At 33.1% G+C, this 15133-nt stretch overlaps 2 protein-coding genes across 2 annotated transcripts; one reads left to right on the top strand and one right to left on the bottom strand.

Annotated features, from left to right (window-relative positions):
• Nucleotides 1–2785: 2785 nt before the first annotated feature.
• LOC121260350 (importin subunit alpha-4) lies at nt 2786–8299 on the bottom strand. Its single transcript, XM_041162187.1, has 10 exons — nt 7847–8299; nt 7005–7101; nt 6825–6916; nt 6598–6729; nt 6106–6291; nt 5767–5930; nt 5487–5565; nt 4880–5008; nt 3920–4047; nt 2786–3404 (listed from the first exon to the last, which is right to left on the bottom strand). Exons 1-10 carry the CDS (start codon nt 8078–8080, stop codon nt 3023–3025), a joined length of 1623 nt encoding a protein of 540 aa, XP_041018121.1. The 5' UTR covers nt 8081–8299; the 3' UTR covers nt 2786–3022.
• Nucleotides 8300–14393: 6094 nt separating this feature from the next.
• On the top strand, nt 14394–15084 carry LOC121261428. The gene has a single exon (XM_041163781.1). It carries the CDS (start codon nt 14464–14466, stop codon nt 14731–14733), a length of 270 nt encoding a protein of 89 aa, XP_041019715.1. The 5' UTR covers nt 14394–14463; the 3' UTR covers nt 14734–15084.
• The last annotated feature ends 49 nt before the right edge of the window (nt 15085–15133 follow it).

Genomic DNA, 15133 nt, shown 5'->3' with positions numbered 1-15133 from the left:
GAGTTCTTTATAAATAGTAGTGAGTTGAAATAGTAAAGTGAATTTTGTAAAACCCATCTAAAATGAGTTTAGATGCATTTGAATATTAAGATGAGTTTATATGTATTTATGAAAATTTGAAAAAGATTGTGAGTCTCATGTGTAAAAAAATATTGAGTTGAAAAAAATTATAGCTCTCACGTGTAAAGAGATTTTGAGTTAAGTAATGTTTAGTGATTTAAGAGTTATGTGTTCAGTTGTTGGGCTAAGCTTACATTTGAACTCAACTCAGATGAGCTCTTCCATGTTCGAAACGCTGGTTTGGAGCATAAGATAAAACACAAAATTCTCATCCCATCTCATCATTACGCATTTTTCAAATTTTTATATAAAATATAATAAACAATTCAATATTTTCAAATTCTAAAATAATAATAATATTAAAACATAATATTTTAAACTTATGGAAGTGGAACCATTTTCTTGCTTTTACAAGACTCCGCAGTCATGAGATAATATTAAGAATGATATCACCGAACTTTGATAGTCCACTAATTGCAGAAACAAAACAAGTCCAAATCTTCACTGAGAGTACCAATTTGGGGGGGGGGGGGGGGGGGGGGGGGGGGGGGGGAACTGATCTCATCAATATAAGGAGACCGAGTAGGAATTATAATGACCAAAGTCATGCTCAATTATCACACGGCAACCATCATCAGATAAAGAAGCAATGTCCCTGCTGGCTAGCTTGGTCTGCTATCCGCCTGTTTTTTGCTGCAAAATGTAGGGGGGAGGACCGTTGTTCGATTGACACTGGAGCTCTGTAAAGCAGGATTGATAGATGTAGGTAATTCGTGAGGTGCTTAACAAAACTAGCTCAACAGATTTGAGGTTTTTTGGTCTAATGATGGATCAGTCTTCTTTTAAAACTGGAGCATTCTGCCAAAACCATGCAGGCCATAAGATTCTGAGTTTCTTGGAGATCAGTTTTGTACTTAGCATTATTAGAATGTTAGGAAAAATCAGATGGGCCCAAAACATAGACAAGCAACTTTAAACACTTTTCATAATTAATGATAGACAGTAATCTATAAAGGGAAATACTTTAACTTCAATGAGATTACACCAAAACAATCTCATAAATTGATGTGACTTGATGCAATTTGTCTGATTATTAAGTTACTTTTATTATAAAATAAATCTAACATATTAGATGAAGCCACGTCAGCTTATATGATTATTTTATATAGTTCATTTGTGGATGTAGCAGTACTTATCCATAAATACTTGCTTTTTATTATCTATTAGTACCCCATGAATACTTGTAGATTAACCATTAAAGAAGAAAGGAGAACAAAGTAAAGATACAGAAACTAAAACAAAATAACATTGTTTAAAAATTATTGAGAACAAAAAACAAGTATCTGAGTCATTCAAAAAGTTGATAGATTTGGCCATGTGTACATGTTGTCTGTCAATGGGTGACAGTTTTCTCCCCTTCTCTAAGTAACACGAGAATTTATTAGAAAGGGAGAGAAACATCATGTAAAGGATGTATATAAAAGCCCTTGAGCTTGTTCAAACTGTAGAAAGCAAGGAAAAATCCATTAGAATTACCTTGACACTCCTCGAAGGGAAAGACCAATGAATCCACATTCCTATGCAACGACATCATTCAGAGGGCGATCACGATCACAAGCCGCAAGCTTGAAGTCAGTCCCTTCGAATAAAATAGTTGAGATGACGGAAGAAATGTGTTTCTCCAACAAGGAAAACTTCCCACTAATCTACGTATGAGAAATTCGTCTTGAACCTTTTAGAGAAAAAAAGAAACAGTTTTTATTTCTTGGGAAACGAATGGAAAGTGAAGGAAGGAAGGAGGGGGAGGGGGGCATACAGTGACGTTGACGCCATGTGGAGAGAGGCGGACACGGCCGAGGAGATCGAGGGAGTCGCAGTTGGTTTCATTGAAGGCGAAGAAGCTCGTTGATTTCGGGGATCTCGTTGTACTTGTAGTAAAGGAAGACGCCATACTAGTCTTGACCTTGGTCTTCGGCTTGGGTCTTCGCCATTGCTAGGTTTTGTATGGGGTTCCCTTCGATTTGCAGATGATTCTGGTTGGGGGAGAAGGTGGGAGTGGAACTATCAGACTCAATGAGCCGGATATCTTTTTTTCTGGGCTTTTTCCTTCTTGTCCCTTTTCTATTTAGCGAAATTAAGCTAAAAAAAATCAGAATTTAAAATCCATGGAATGCAGGATTTTTTTTAAAAATATTTATATACACAACATACAAATATATATATATATATATATATATATATTCTTGATTTTTGGGGCTCCCTGAGCATAATTCAGTGAAATTTGTATTCTTTAGAAATCAAATAAATTGAAAAAGAAAAACTGACAATATTTTCTCTTCTTTTTTTTTTTCGTGAAGAACGTCTTTGTTTTATTATCATAAATTGGATATTGAATCAGAAAATCCAAATTAGCTTACCCCTCTTATTGGTCAACCAACCAACCACCTTGTATCAGCAACATGCTATGTTGGTGCGAGTCTGAGTGAACAAAAAAAATGCAAAGAAGCAATAGAAATGGAGGGCAATCATCAGTCTTTGCATTAATGGAAATCTTTTAAAATCCCAGTTATTAGTGCTGCATGACTTTCAAAAGGAGTCCTACATTGAGAGGTTCTCACTCTTGTCTCACTCTCTCTCTCTCTCTCTCTCTGTGTATAATATTTTCTTGTAAATCCAAGATACAGAGAGAAAATTTAAGGAGCACAAAGCTGGACTCAAGCTAAGGTAACCACAATGACAACTTTTTAGCTATTAGGTATAGAGATACAAATCAAGATGGAAACAAGCAAGTCGAAGCCATAACACTTGGTGCCAATCATACACAAATAAAGCCTATATGCCAGACCAAAAACCCTGACCCTTGGCAAATGAGGGGGAATACAAAAATAAGTTTGAAAATTCACTGAAACAGAGAAAGTAAGGAGGCCTACAAAGCTAGAAAACAGTATCCTAAACTGTCAATTTACCCAAATTTGAAGCCACCAGGGGGAAGGTTAGGCTGGTTTGTTCCAAAATTAAAACCCTGTTGCTCTCCATTCCCATTCTCCTGGAGGCTCTGCTCTTCCTCGTCTTCCTCGGCCCAATATCTCTCCAAGATCTTCACAGCCTTCTCATAAATCTCATTGTTGTCATGGCTCTGCAGATTCTCGATCTTATCCAATCCATCACAGTCATCAATCGCTTGTGCATATACATTGATTCCATTATTCATTCCCATTTCTCTGTCAGCCTCACCCACCTTCAGAATGTTCTCAAGCCCTTCAAGGCACACTGTCACAATCCTTGGGTCTGGACAGATTAGAAGATCACATAGAGGCTTAATGCAACCTTGGCTCACCAGGAATCTACAAGAAGATAGATTATGCATGTCAGTGCATGGTTTTGTCTAATGCATAATATTGAAATTTTTTTCATAAAATTACAAGATGAACTCTATCGTATGTATAAAACAAAATGAAAAGGATCATTTATGAGATATACGTGTCTCTCGGGTCAAAACCAATGGAAGGTGTTCTTCCAACTTGCAATTATAAGAAATTTGAGCCAGAATGTTCATTCTGTTACAAACATAAGAATGGTCTCCAAGAACAAGCATTAACCATTAATTCATAAATTATTGTTTTAGAAAAGCCTATCCTCAACCTGGAGTATATGATATGGTATTTGCTTTGTTTTGCTTAGAAAAAAGGAGGATGGGAGCAAAAAAATTTAGGTTAATAGAAAAGAATAAAAAAGCAAACCACCCGATAAGGGCATCAGCAAGCCACGGATCTCGCTATCCATGTGAGATAGCACAGGCATATAAGCAAGCTAGAATGTGAAGGTATATAAGAAAAGTCAGTGTTAGAGTAAAGCATACTGTATCTGATCATGTGATCCTCCAGAAGTAGCATTTGATATAGCCCATGCAGCCTCCTTCTTGATGTCAAACTCGGCACTTTGGAGAAGATGTACAAGAGGGAGAATAATATTGGCCTCAATAACAGCCTGAAACACAAAATTGTAATAGATAACAATTATAAGGAATTAATCATGTAAAAGATAACAATTATAATTGATAACACTCATCTAGCATTCTAGCAGCCTTGTAAAGAACTGATCACAAATTGTGCTAAAACTTGTTGTCTATTCAAGGAAAAGAACATGAAAACCCACAACTGTCAGCATTTCTAGCCGATCCAAAGTATGGTTTTGTTGGGGGATTATCCTCCTAAAAACAAAGGCTCCAAGTGAAAACTTTCTATGTGAACAAGTGGGTATACAAACAATTTATTTTACCCTTACAAATGGGTTTACATACAAAAATATAGTTATGTTGAGTGATTCTTGGCCCATGGAAATACGCAACAGCAATCAACAAGAAAATGCTCAAGAAAAACAATATTCCACTACATTTTCAGGAATCATAACAGAACTTGAAAAGCTAACAAGAGCAAGCAATCGAGGATGGGTGGTAAGGAATGAAGACCAGCACTTTTGATGATGCAACTAATTACATAACGTCCGTATAAGGAACAATCCACTCCAAGAAGATGAATGCTTATCTGGTCTAAGGCCATGGCTTATGCGGGGGTCTCAAAACCCACCTCCCAAAAAAATGTCAAATACCCAGCATTAAAGAGGGTAAGTTTTTAAGAACCACGAGTTTCGAATCAAGAACACCACGTAATCATTATTTTTGTTCTAATGATAAATGATTAACACCATCAAGCAACCCATAGATGAAAATTCTAGTAGTGTGGATCAAATGGGTGCCATAAACATTGTTAAATACATGAAAAACTTTTGGGCTATATCATATATAAGGGGAATTCCATACCTGTATTTGACCTCTATTCCCAGCAGTGATATTTGAGATTGTCCAACAAGCTTCCTTCTTGATGCTTTTTTTGTGATTTTGTGTAAGAAGTTGATAGAGACAAGGGAGCACTTGGTTTTCAATTACAAACTGAAAAATGCATATCAAGGTCAAGGTCACTTTGTTGCTATGTATGGGCAAGAAAAAGAAGCAATTCCATTCATATACATACGTGACAGAGTGGAGGCAAATAGTATTTAAAATATGGCTCAATTTATTAATTAATAGTCTTCTAATGCATGCTTATAATAACTTCTTTATAAAAAAAAAAGAGCATTGATCGATATCGTCTAGGTTATCCAATCACAAGAGTACAGTATCAAATTACTGCATGCAAAAAGAATGTGCTTAAAGTAAAAAATACTTCATTACTCCAATCTAATGAACACTAGGCAAACATGGGTGCACAAAATTAAAGTCAAGTCAAAAGCAATCCAAAACGAACATTTAGTAGAGCAGAGTTCCCAATAAGATAGATCTCCAACAGCTTTGAGATAAACAATAATAGCCTTGACCTATGAATGGCATAGTAAGAATTAAAAATTGGGTATACAAACTATGCCAATACCTGAGTCTGAGCATCATCACCCGTAACAACGTTTCCCACAGTCCGAAGGGCAGGTATAAGAACTGTAGGTGAGGGATGACTAAAACCAAAAAAAAATCAGTAATTGACCCAGGACCATACAACTGAAAAGAAAAGGCAACAGAAGATAAAAGGGATGTACAAAACATAGGTGGGGAATATTTTCCTGAATTTTTCAAAAAGAAGAAAAAGCTAAACCATACTAGAACAAATGGAAGTCGGTGCCACATTTGAGATCTTTGTAGAGAGCATGGAAACTTACAGCAGAAGCTCCACAAGTCGTGGACAGACACCTGCTTCAATAACAGCCTGAATTTTATCATTCGGGCCATCTGAAAGATAAGATAGGGCCCAGCAAGCATCTGTCAGAACTTCTTCATCATTCAGGTAAATAAGTTTCTGCAGAATTGGTAAGGCAGCCTTCACCTGACAAACCAAGGAATTTTTTTTTCACACAATTATTATCAGTAAATATTTTTTATAAGTAATTATTATCAGTAAATATGCAGCTATGAAAGAACTCAAGTCAACATTAAAGATATAATCTACTGCATAAACATGTTCAAAGGAATAGATTGAAATACCATGGATGGCTTCTCACCTGATCAAATGGTGTTGGTGGCTTGCCACGACAAAAGTTAGATAAAGTCCATGTAGCATTCCTCAGCATGGACAATTTTGAGTGTTCATTCAACTGAGATAGTAATGGCACGAGTGCACCATGACCAAGAACAAGATCCCTACAAGTTGGGGAATCACCAGCAACATTTCCTAAAGCCCATACCGCCTGACCAAGAAAAAAGAAAGCGATGATTGTAAACATACTAAAAATACATCTAAGAATAAAAAAATAAAAATAAAAATAATGTGATATTAAACCTTGGAATAATTCTAAAGTATGAAAAATCCAAATCCGAATCCAGTACAATCCTTTAAAGGTGATAAAATATATATATATATATATATCAGCAGGAGAAAGGAGGAAAACGATTTTTATTTGGGAAAAAAGCACTAAAATTGAAACACAAAAAATCATGAACAGAAATTTCAAGCAAACTTTCTGAAATTTATACAATAAAAGAAGTGAGCTAACCTGCTCCCTGACGTCATCACTAGCAGAGCTAAGAAGTTGCACAAACATAGGGACAGCACCATGTTCAATGACAACCCGTGTATGCTCTGATGTTCCAGATGCAACATTGGTCAAAGCCCATGCTGCTTCAAACTACACACATAGGAAAAGTCAGTCCCATATTGTACTGACATTTCTTACTGACAGTTTTACTTGCACAGAGACTTAAAGCTACAAAGAGTCCCTACTTGTAGTTGGGGCAGATCATGCCTCCCCAGGAACTCCACAAACCGAGGAACCACCCCTGCTTTGATTACCTCATCAATGGGAGGGCTGCGCTCTACATGAAAATACTCAAATTCAAATCAAACAATCAACAACATCCAGTGATATTCCTCTAAAAAAATTATTAGCAACTGCAGCCATACCTATCGACAGTAGCTTTCTAAACTGAGTAGTTGATTCCAATTGTGAGTTGGGATCCTCAGACCATACTCCTTGCACCATCGCAGGAATACTTTCCAGCTGTAAAGGAAGGTACAACACCCAACACATAAAATCAAACATCAGATTCATTTGCTGGAGAAAATCACGGAAGCTTCAGTTTCCTAATAGAGCTCCTCAACAGACATCACACTCCATCCATAAAGATGTAAAAATGAATGCATACTGTAGGATTGATGTTCATCTAAATAGGATTTATGATGCTTTTTTGTTGGGTCCAAAATTATAAACTACCTCAAACTCAAAATCGAGTAACTCCATCTTTCCTATAATTTTTCATTACTACAAACGGCTTCAGATAATACCAAACAATAATAATGCATTAAACTAAACATAAGAATTAGTTCCGTCTTTCTCAGGTGACTTAAAATTCATGCTTGCTATTATCTCCACATAGCGATAAACATAAAATTCATATTTCTAATGTTACATTTCTAAGCAAATAAACATAGAAAACAAGTTAAAACGTTTCCCGTGTCCACAAAATCCAATCAATCTAAACGATAAACACATATCAAATGAAGTTGTAACTTTTTTCCGGGTATTAAATGAAATCACTAATCCCTCCCTTTTCTACATTTGAAATCAACCAAATTGCCCCAATTTTTATAAAGCAATCAGATACCCAATAGGACAAAGTTCTACTACAATTTTCATCAAGGATAAACATTGCAAGACAAACGAAAAAATCCCAAAAAACCCATCAATCATAAACCCACAGCAGAACGGATTCAGGATAAAATAAATGAATATTAAGGGAAAATACCCGCTTTTCCAGAGCGGCGGCGTTTTGGGAGGAATCAGCAAGTTGCTGCAAGGGTTGGGAGCTGAGGCCAAGGAGGCCCTCTCTACGCTTCTTCAAGAGGTTGTCCTCGCGCTTGTTCTTCCTGATCTCCACCAGATTGTCCTCCCTCCTCCTCCGAGCCTCGTCCGCGTCAACACCCGTCTTGTACGACTTCTTCCGCACTTCCGTGCGCGTGTTGCTGGGCCTCAGAGACATTGTGCCTTTCCCTTTCGGCGGCTCCCTAGGGTCTGCCCGCGCGAGGTATTGCTATTTGCTCCGCTCTGCTGTGCAAACGTTCGGGGAAATGGCGCAGAGAGGAACAGAGAGGGAGATCAGGGATGGATATAAAAAGGCGGGTGGGTCGGGTTGAGGGTCGTATTCTTGGAAGTTAACTTGTTGGTTCAGTTTTGTGTTGTACGTGTGCGCATAGCACGGCATGTGTGTAGCTGTTGGAGCTTTCAAATCTTTATATCCTCTTGACCTTCCCATTTATTACTCTTTTCTCTATTTTTTGGATTAATTGTAAAATTTAAAACAATCGAATTTTCGTCCAGATATGATAAAGGCAGTTTTCACATCTTTATAAATTAAAGAGGATATTTTTCATTTTTATAAAATCCGTAATTAGATACTTCCATTAATCTTCTGTTAAAAGACTAAAGAAAAAAAAAATTGCCATGTGGCATATTAATACTATGGCCTCATTTGGATACAGAAACACTCTCAACCTATTTCATCTCATCTCATCTCATCATTATAATTTTTTCAAATTCTCATACAAAATATAATAAACAATTCAATTTTTTCAAATATTAAAACAATAATAATATTAAAAAATAATATTCTAACAATATTTTATTCAACTAATCTCACTATCTAAACGAGCCCTATGTATTAGTTTTCAATTATGTTAACACGTGACATCAAGAGCGGCTTGATATAAATTATGGCTTAAGGTAAAATCTAAAATGAGGCTTCTTATTTATAATGAAATGAAATATAAATAATTATAATTCTTAAAGTTTTGAATAAAATGAGGCTTTATTTAAATTTTTCTTTTTAATTTTATATTTAATACAATAATTTAAAATTAGGCTTCCTTGTAAATTTTGTACTTCAACTTAGCAAAATTAAAAAAAAAAAATTATTTAAAAGTATGAATTGTGTAAATATGTGTGTTTAAAAAGAATAACAAAAATGATAAAACACGTGTTAATATATAGTGTGAAAATGATAAATAATACTTCTCTTATTCATTATATTGAATAACAAAAATTAGTATCATGGACCTTGCACAAGTGAGAAAATATTTAAATTCAGACTTTATTTAAATATTTATTTAATGCAATGATTTTTATATTTTTCTAAAAAAATAAAATAAAAGTACCACACTTTTATTTTTCGAGGTATTGTATGAGATGAGAACTTTGACAATGGCATAACTGGCCTTACCTTGGGTCGGCTTACGTGACATGCTAAATTTGTCAAGTCAGCCAACCAAAAATTGACATACATGACATACTAATATTATATGGCAATTTTATCAATATATATATATATATATATATATATATATTATTATTATTTATTTCATTCCGTTTTGAATTTCCAGTGTTCCACAATGTTTAATGATCCCACTATTATCGCTCTGATTGTCCCATGGACGTGGCAATATTGCATACCACATTGTTAAGTTAATAGAAAAAGAGGAATAATATTTACAATCATGTGTTGCGCAAATATCGCGTATTCATTTTGAAAAAAGTGAATAAATATGATATGTGCATAAAAAAATTAATTTTTTAATGGTAAATACTGCTCTTTTTCAAAAAGAGTTCACGATGCTTGCATAACTCATAATTGTATCTACAATCACTCTATCGCCAGAACCATTTTTGGTAGGAGACGTGTGTGGATAGCCAAACATGGGCATGAGGCTGAGCGTTGTTTGTTTACGATGGTCCCGGAGGAGAGTAGCGGTGCAACTAGGCCTATGCTAAACAATGGTGCTTTTAAATTTAAGAAATTTTATTTGCAATCCCTATTTGAGGACTGTATGTGCAAACCTTTTATTAAATGAGAAAAAAATCATTTTAAGATGGGTAGTTTTCTAATTTTAAAAAATTTTAAAAATAAAATTGTCTAGACTTGCATTTTAATTTCCAAACAAAAACTGTACCTAACATTGCTCTTTTAACTTTGGTTAAAATTGATCAGGTTGAAATGTGGATGGGTAACAAGCGTTCTAAGTTCGGACTCCTAAACTCTGCCAACTTGTTCAACGGATTTTCTACTTGTTGTCTCGGATGACTGCAAGGATCAATGATTAAATGAATAAAATTTGCAAATGGATGACGTGGTCTTCAAATGGGAGTATTAGGTTCGAAACTCTACCGAAAAAAGAAAAAAAAAGTGATAATGGATCAATGACCTTATTTAATGGAGAAATTATTAATTTATAAATAAAATTTTCAAATTACTGTGACTTAATATAGTACTATAAATTATAAAATTATTTTATCGTATAGTATATATGACATATTATATTACAGTATGACAATCTTTAAACTTCTTTTTATAAGATCAGACGGTAAACTTAGCACTTTTGCATGAATATATAAACAAAAATATGTTATATTTTTTATTTAAAATCTAACCAATTTAATTTATAAACATCAAAACCCATTTAGGGTTCATTTAATTTCTTCAGAAGTCTTTCTTCCCCTCACCTCTATTTTCATATCTTCTTCTCCTCCGCTTGCAGCCCGCCATATAATCAAAGATGAACTAGGAAGATCCTCCATTACGCCATTTGATCTCTTCCTCTCACTTTTTTCTTGGCTGGTTGATTTTAATCATCGCCTTTAATTTGGGGGTTGAGTAAGACTTGTAGTGTCATTTAGTGATTTTCTCTTTATAAATTAAAATCACTAGAAAAACAAAAGCAAATTAGTGATTCACAAATACATTTCATAAATTTACGTAATTCATGTATTATGTTAAATATATTTTATAAAAAGAGTAATGGTAAATACAGTTTTAAGATATGCAAGTCTCAAACAATCTTTTTAAAAAAGAATAAAAGGTTCGACATTAAGAAATTAATTTTTTTTTATATGAGTCTTATATTTATTTATTTTTTAAAAAAAATAAGTAGAACTTGCAAACTTTCAAACTGTAAATATCATTTTTAAAAAATAATATGTTAGACAAACTTATTTTGAGAATTATTTGCTAAAAATATCATTAGCTTAAAAAAGAAAAAAGATTTGCTAGGTACAAACAGTTTGATGCATCAAATCGTGTACTAATACTCACATAATTTTTTTTTATTAAAAAATAAATAAATATTTTTTTTAAAGATGAATAAATTTCTCTATTATACGAAAATGATTTTTATTTTTAATTCGTATTATTTTATTAAATAAATATCTTACATTTAATTTTAATATTAATATGATGTACAAAATCAGTTGCAATAAGACTTTTTCAGAAAAGGAAAATCAGTTTGACAAATCAAGCCTAAAGTTATGCCGCACAAGTGGAGGACAGAGGTGGAAGGTAGAAACCAACTAATAATTTAGGATTGGATTGTTTTTGTTTTTATTATGATTGTTGTTATTATTCTATAGCTAGCTTCCATTTTGTGTTGATTGACTGGTAGAGAACGACTACTTCGTTTCGGCAATCAAGACCGTTGATCTAGCAAGTGGGCCATCCTTTGTGGTGTCCAAATCAGAATGTGCCATACCGCGAGACTATAATTAACATTAGAATTATTACCTCTGTGTTGATATTATATAAAATTATTATTTATTTAGAAATTTTAAATTAATAAAAAATATAAAAATTTATAATTTTTCTTTTATTTATAATATATTTTTTTAATTAAATGAGTAGCCTTCTCAATAAGTATTAATTTTCTTAAAAAAAATATATATGATGAATATATATATACTTATAAGTTATTCTGACGACCACTCAACAAATATGTGAGCTGCATTAAATAAAGCCCACATGCGCTTTTAATGAACTCTTTTTTTCTTAATAACTAAGGAAATTCATCTTCTAATCTTACACCAACATCTTGCGAAGATAGCCTCTGTTTAAGTTTTTACTACTCTATTACAATCATCTATTACCTAAATATATTTTAAGTTTTTATTTTCTTTTTTTTTAAGTATTTTTTTAACATCTTTAATCATTAAGAAAAAATTTAAAAAATATATAACTTTATTAATATCCACTTCATTAATCATTAAGTAAAATAACAAATTAAAAAAAATTCAAATACAAAAAAAGTAGTAAATGGGTAATAGTATGGTAGTAAACCTATTATTATTCTGACTAGAAACACAAATATGAATAGATCAAATGGTAACATAATATGAGTATTCTATGGTAATTATGTTTTTTGTAAAAGGAAAATATTTTTACAGTTTTAGAATGTGTAAGTTTCTCACACTGTATTTGAGAAAGTGGATAAATTTAAAACTCACATAAAAAATATTTATTTTTTTCAAAATGAATACATAGACTTGCGTACCATAAAACTAGATCTAGTATTATTCTTTATGAAAACATACTGGTTGTTTACTTTTTTTAAAAAACTTATAATTTTTTCCTACATATACATCTTTTGAATTCTTTAATATTGTTTTTGAATTGTGTTTGTGGGTAATTCTTTGCAGTTTGTGGATTCCCAATATTACAATTTGTAATTCACATAGATTTAAATGTGAATTATTAACAATGCGAACACAAACTTGTAAAAATTAAGAGTGCGTTTGGATATTGAAGTGAGTTGAGTTGAGTTGCTAAAATATTATTAGAATATTATTTATTATTATTATTATTATTGTTTTAGAATTTAAAAAAGTTGAATTGTTTATTATATTTTTTGTTAGAATTTGAAAAAGTTGTAATAATGAGTTGAGATGAGTTATGAATCCAAACGAAACCGATTTACATTAAACTTTGTTGATGACTTGTCAAGAGTTTAATGGCCTGATGATACAAGATCCAGTTTTTCAAATAAAAAACTTAGGTTCGAAACCCCCAACCCATTGTATAAATAAAATAAAATAAAATAAAACTTTGTCGATGACTTTAGTGCATGCCAAGCTGATGGTGTAGATAGAAATGTTAGGTGCTAATTTGAATTTTGAAATATTTAAAATATGGTGGGAAAGGTATTAAAAAAAAACCGGTGCTAAAGAAAAACGTTTTTTGTAAACCACATTCCAGATATGATGTTAGTATTCAATTACTTTTTTGTGGTAGGTATTTAAATTTTAAATTTAAAAAAGCTTGAAAATAAAATATTGACTTGTAACTGTGAACTGAACGATGATTTCAAGTTCAGAGACTACTACTAATATTAACTTGAGAAACTGATTAGAAAAAGGACTATTATAAATATTTCGTCTACAAATAGATCTTAAAAAAATTAATTGATATATATTGATACATTATTAAATTATAAATCATATTTAATAATAAAATAGATCTCATGTATCACATAAATTTATAAATTTATTTTTCTAAGATTTCTAAGTCGGGTACGTTTGGAATTTAAAATCACCTCAACTCATCTCAACTCATCATTACAACTTTTTCAAATTCTAATACAAAATATAATAAACAGTTTAACTTTTTCAAATCATAAAATAATAATAATATTAAAAAATAATATTCTAATAATATTTTATCATCTTAACTTAACTCAACTCAATTCAGTTCAACATCCAAACGCAACTGAAAACTTAAGACTTCTCTAAGTTGATAATAAATATATCATTTATTGTGAAATTCAAAGTAATTAAAAAAAACTCAAAATATAAATACTTTTACTAGTTAATTGATTGAATACTAACATATTGTTATTTTAAGACCTATATACCACAGACTGCTTATGTGGCATAACTTGGTATTACAAACCAAATCTTATCATTTAAGTGATGTTAATAGTGTACTCTACATATCGATTTGGAAATAAAAGAACTCTAATTGATATTTTAGACTTTCACATCAATATGAAATATTGTACTATATAACATATACCATTGATGTCTAAATTTAACCTTTTTTTTTTCTTTTGAATTTATGTCTAAAATGAACAAAGACATGTAAAATAAATTTATGTGACATATATTGCCATGATGTCATGTTATCATGTCACAAAAATACAAAAAATTTCAATTTTGATTAGAGAAATACCAAAATGTTTTCCCTCCCAAGTTTAATTTCAAAATAATGCATATTTTGTCTTACCTGCTGCACTACCTTTTTTTTCTTTTGTTTTTTCCTCCACATTCCAGAAAAGCCTGAATTCAATCTCAACCGTTAATAAAATACACGTCATCACTTAGAAGTGATGATCATTGGCCGTTAACAATCTGCTGCCCCCCAATCCACCGGTCCAAGGTCTTTCGTCCTTTGGTGGGGCCCCACCGTTAACCATTAAACATTACACAGCGAAGCACCTTATTATTATTACCTACCTTGACCATCGTTATAAAAGCCCTCTGATTTTACAAGATGCTAGAAAATACGAGAGAAAGAAAGGAAGGTAGGGAGGGAGGGAGGGAGAAAGAGTGATGTCGTGGGCCACGTCAGCATTCCGGTGGCTGGACTTGGAGTGCTTCGTCTCGGTCGGCAGGTCGTCGGTTTCGAGGTGGCCGGGATTATTCTCCTCGTACCTCACGCCGAGGTGGGGTTTGGTCGTGACGAGGAGGTGGTCGTGGCGGGATCTGAGCTTGTCGTGGATCGTGGACGACGTCATGTGGGGGATGGTAACGGCGTTCGAGTCCGTCGCCTTGGTCTCCATGCTTTGCTTCTTCTTCGTCTTCTGCGGTTGCACTGTCTAGAATTTCCCCCCTTTCGAAGCTGGATTCCAACGTAGCGGCGGAGATATCGAAGCTGCGATGAGCTTATAGTTCTTAGAAGAGAGAGAGAGAGAGAGAGAGAGAGAGGGGTAGCTGAGCACGTGACAGCGAGGCAGGCACGTGAATCAGGATGAGATTTTTTGTCTTTCGTTTTATTTTTAGGAGGGGTATTTTGGTCAGTTTGGGGCAAAAAATAATGCAACTCTTCGGTGGGGAATCTCAAATCTGGCATAGGGCTCGAACTCGAAGGATATATCTTTAAATATATTTGCAGTTTTTCTTTTTTATAATGTAATATCTTTGTTATTTTGACTCTCTTTTACCTTTGTGATTTGTCGGTTGTTGTCGTTTTTTGTGAGTTTTTTTTTTTTACGTGAAGGAT

The sequence above is a fragment of the Juglans microcarpa x Juglans regia genome, chromosome 4D (genome assembly GCF_004785595.1).
Source record: "Juglans microcarpa x Juglans regia isolate MS1-56 chromosome 4D, Jm3101_v1.0, whole genome shotgun sequence".
NCBI classification, from domain to species: domain Eukaryota; kingdom Viridiplantae; phylum Streptophyta; class Magnoliopsida; order Fagales; family Juglandaceae; genus Juglans; species Juglans microcarpa x Juglans regia.
This window is presented reverse-complemented; position numbering and strand designations above follow the sequence as displayed.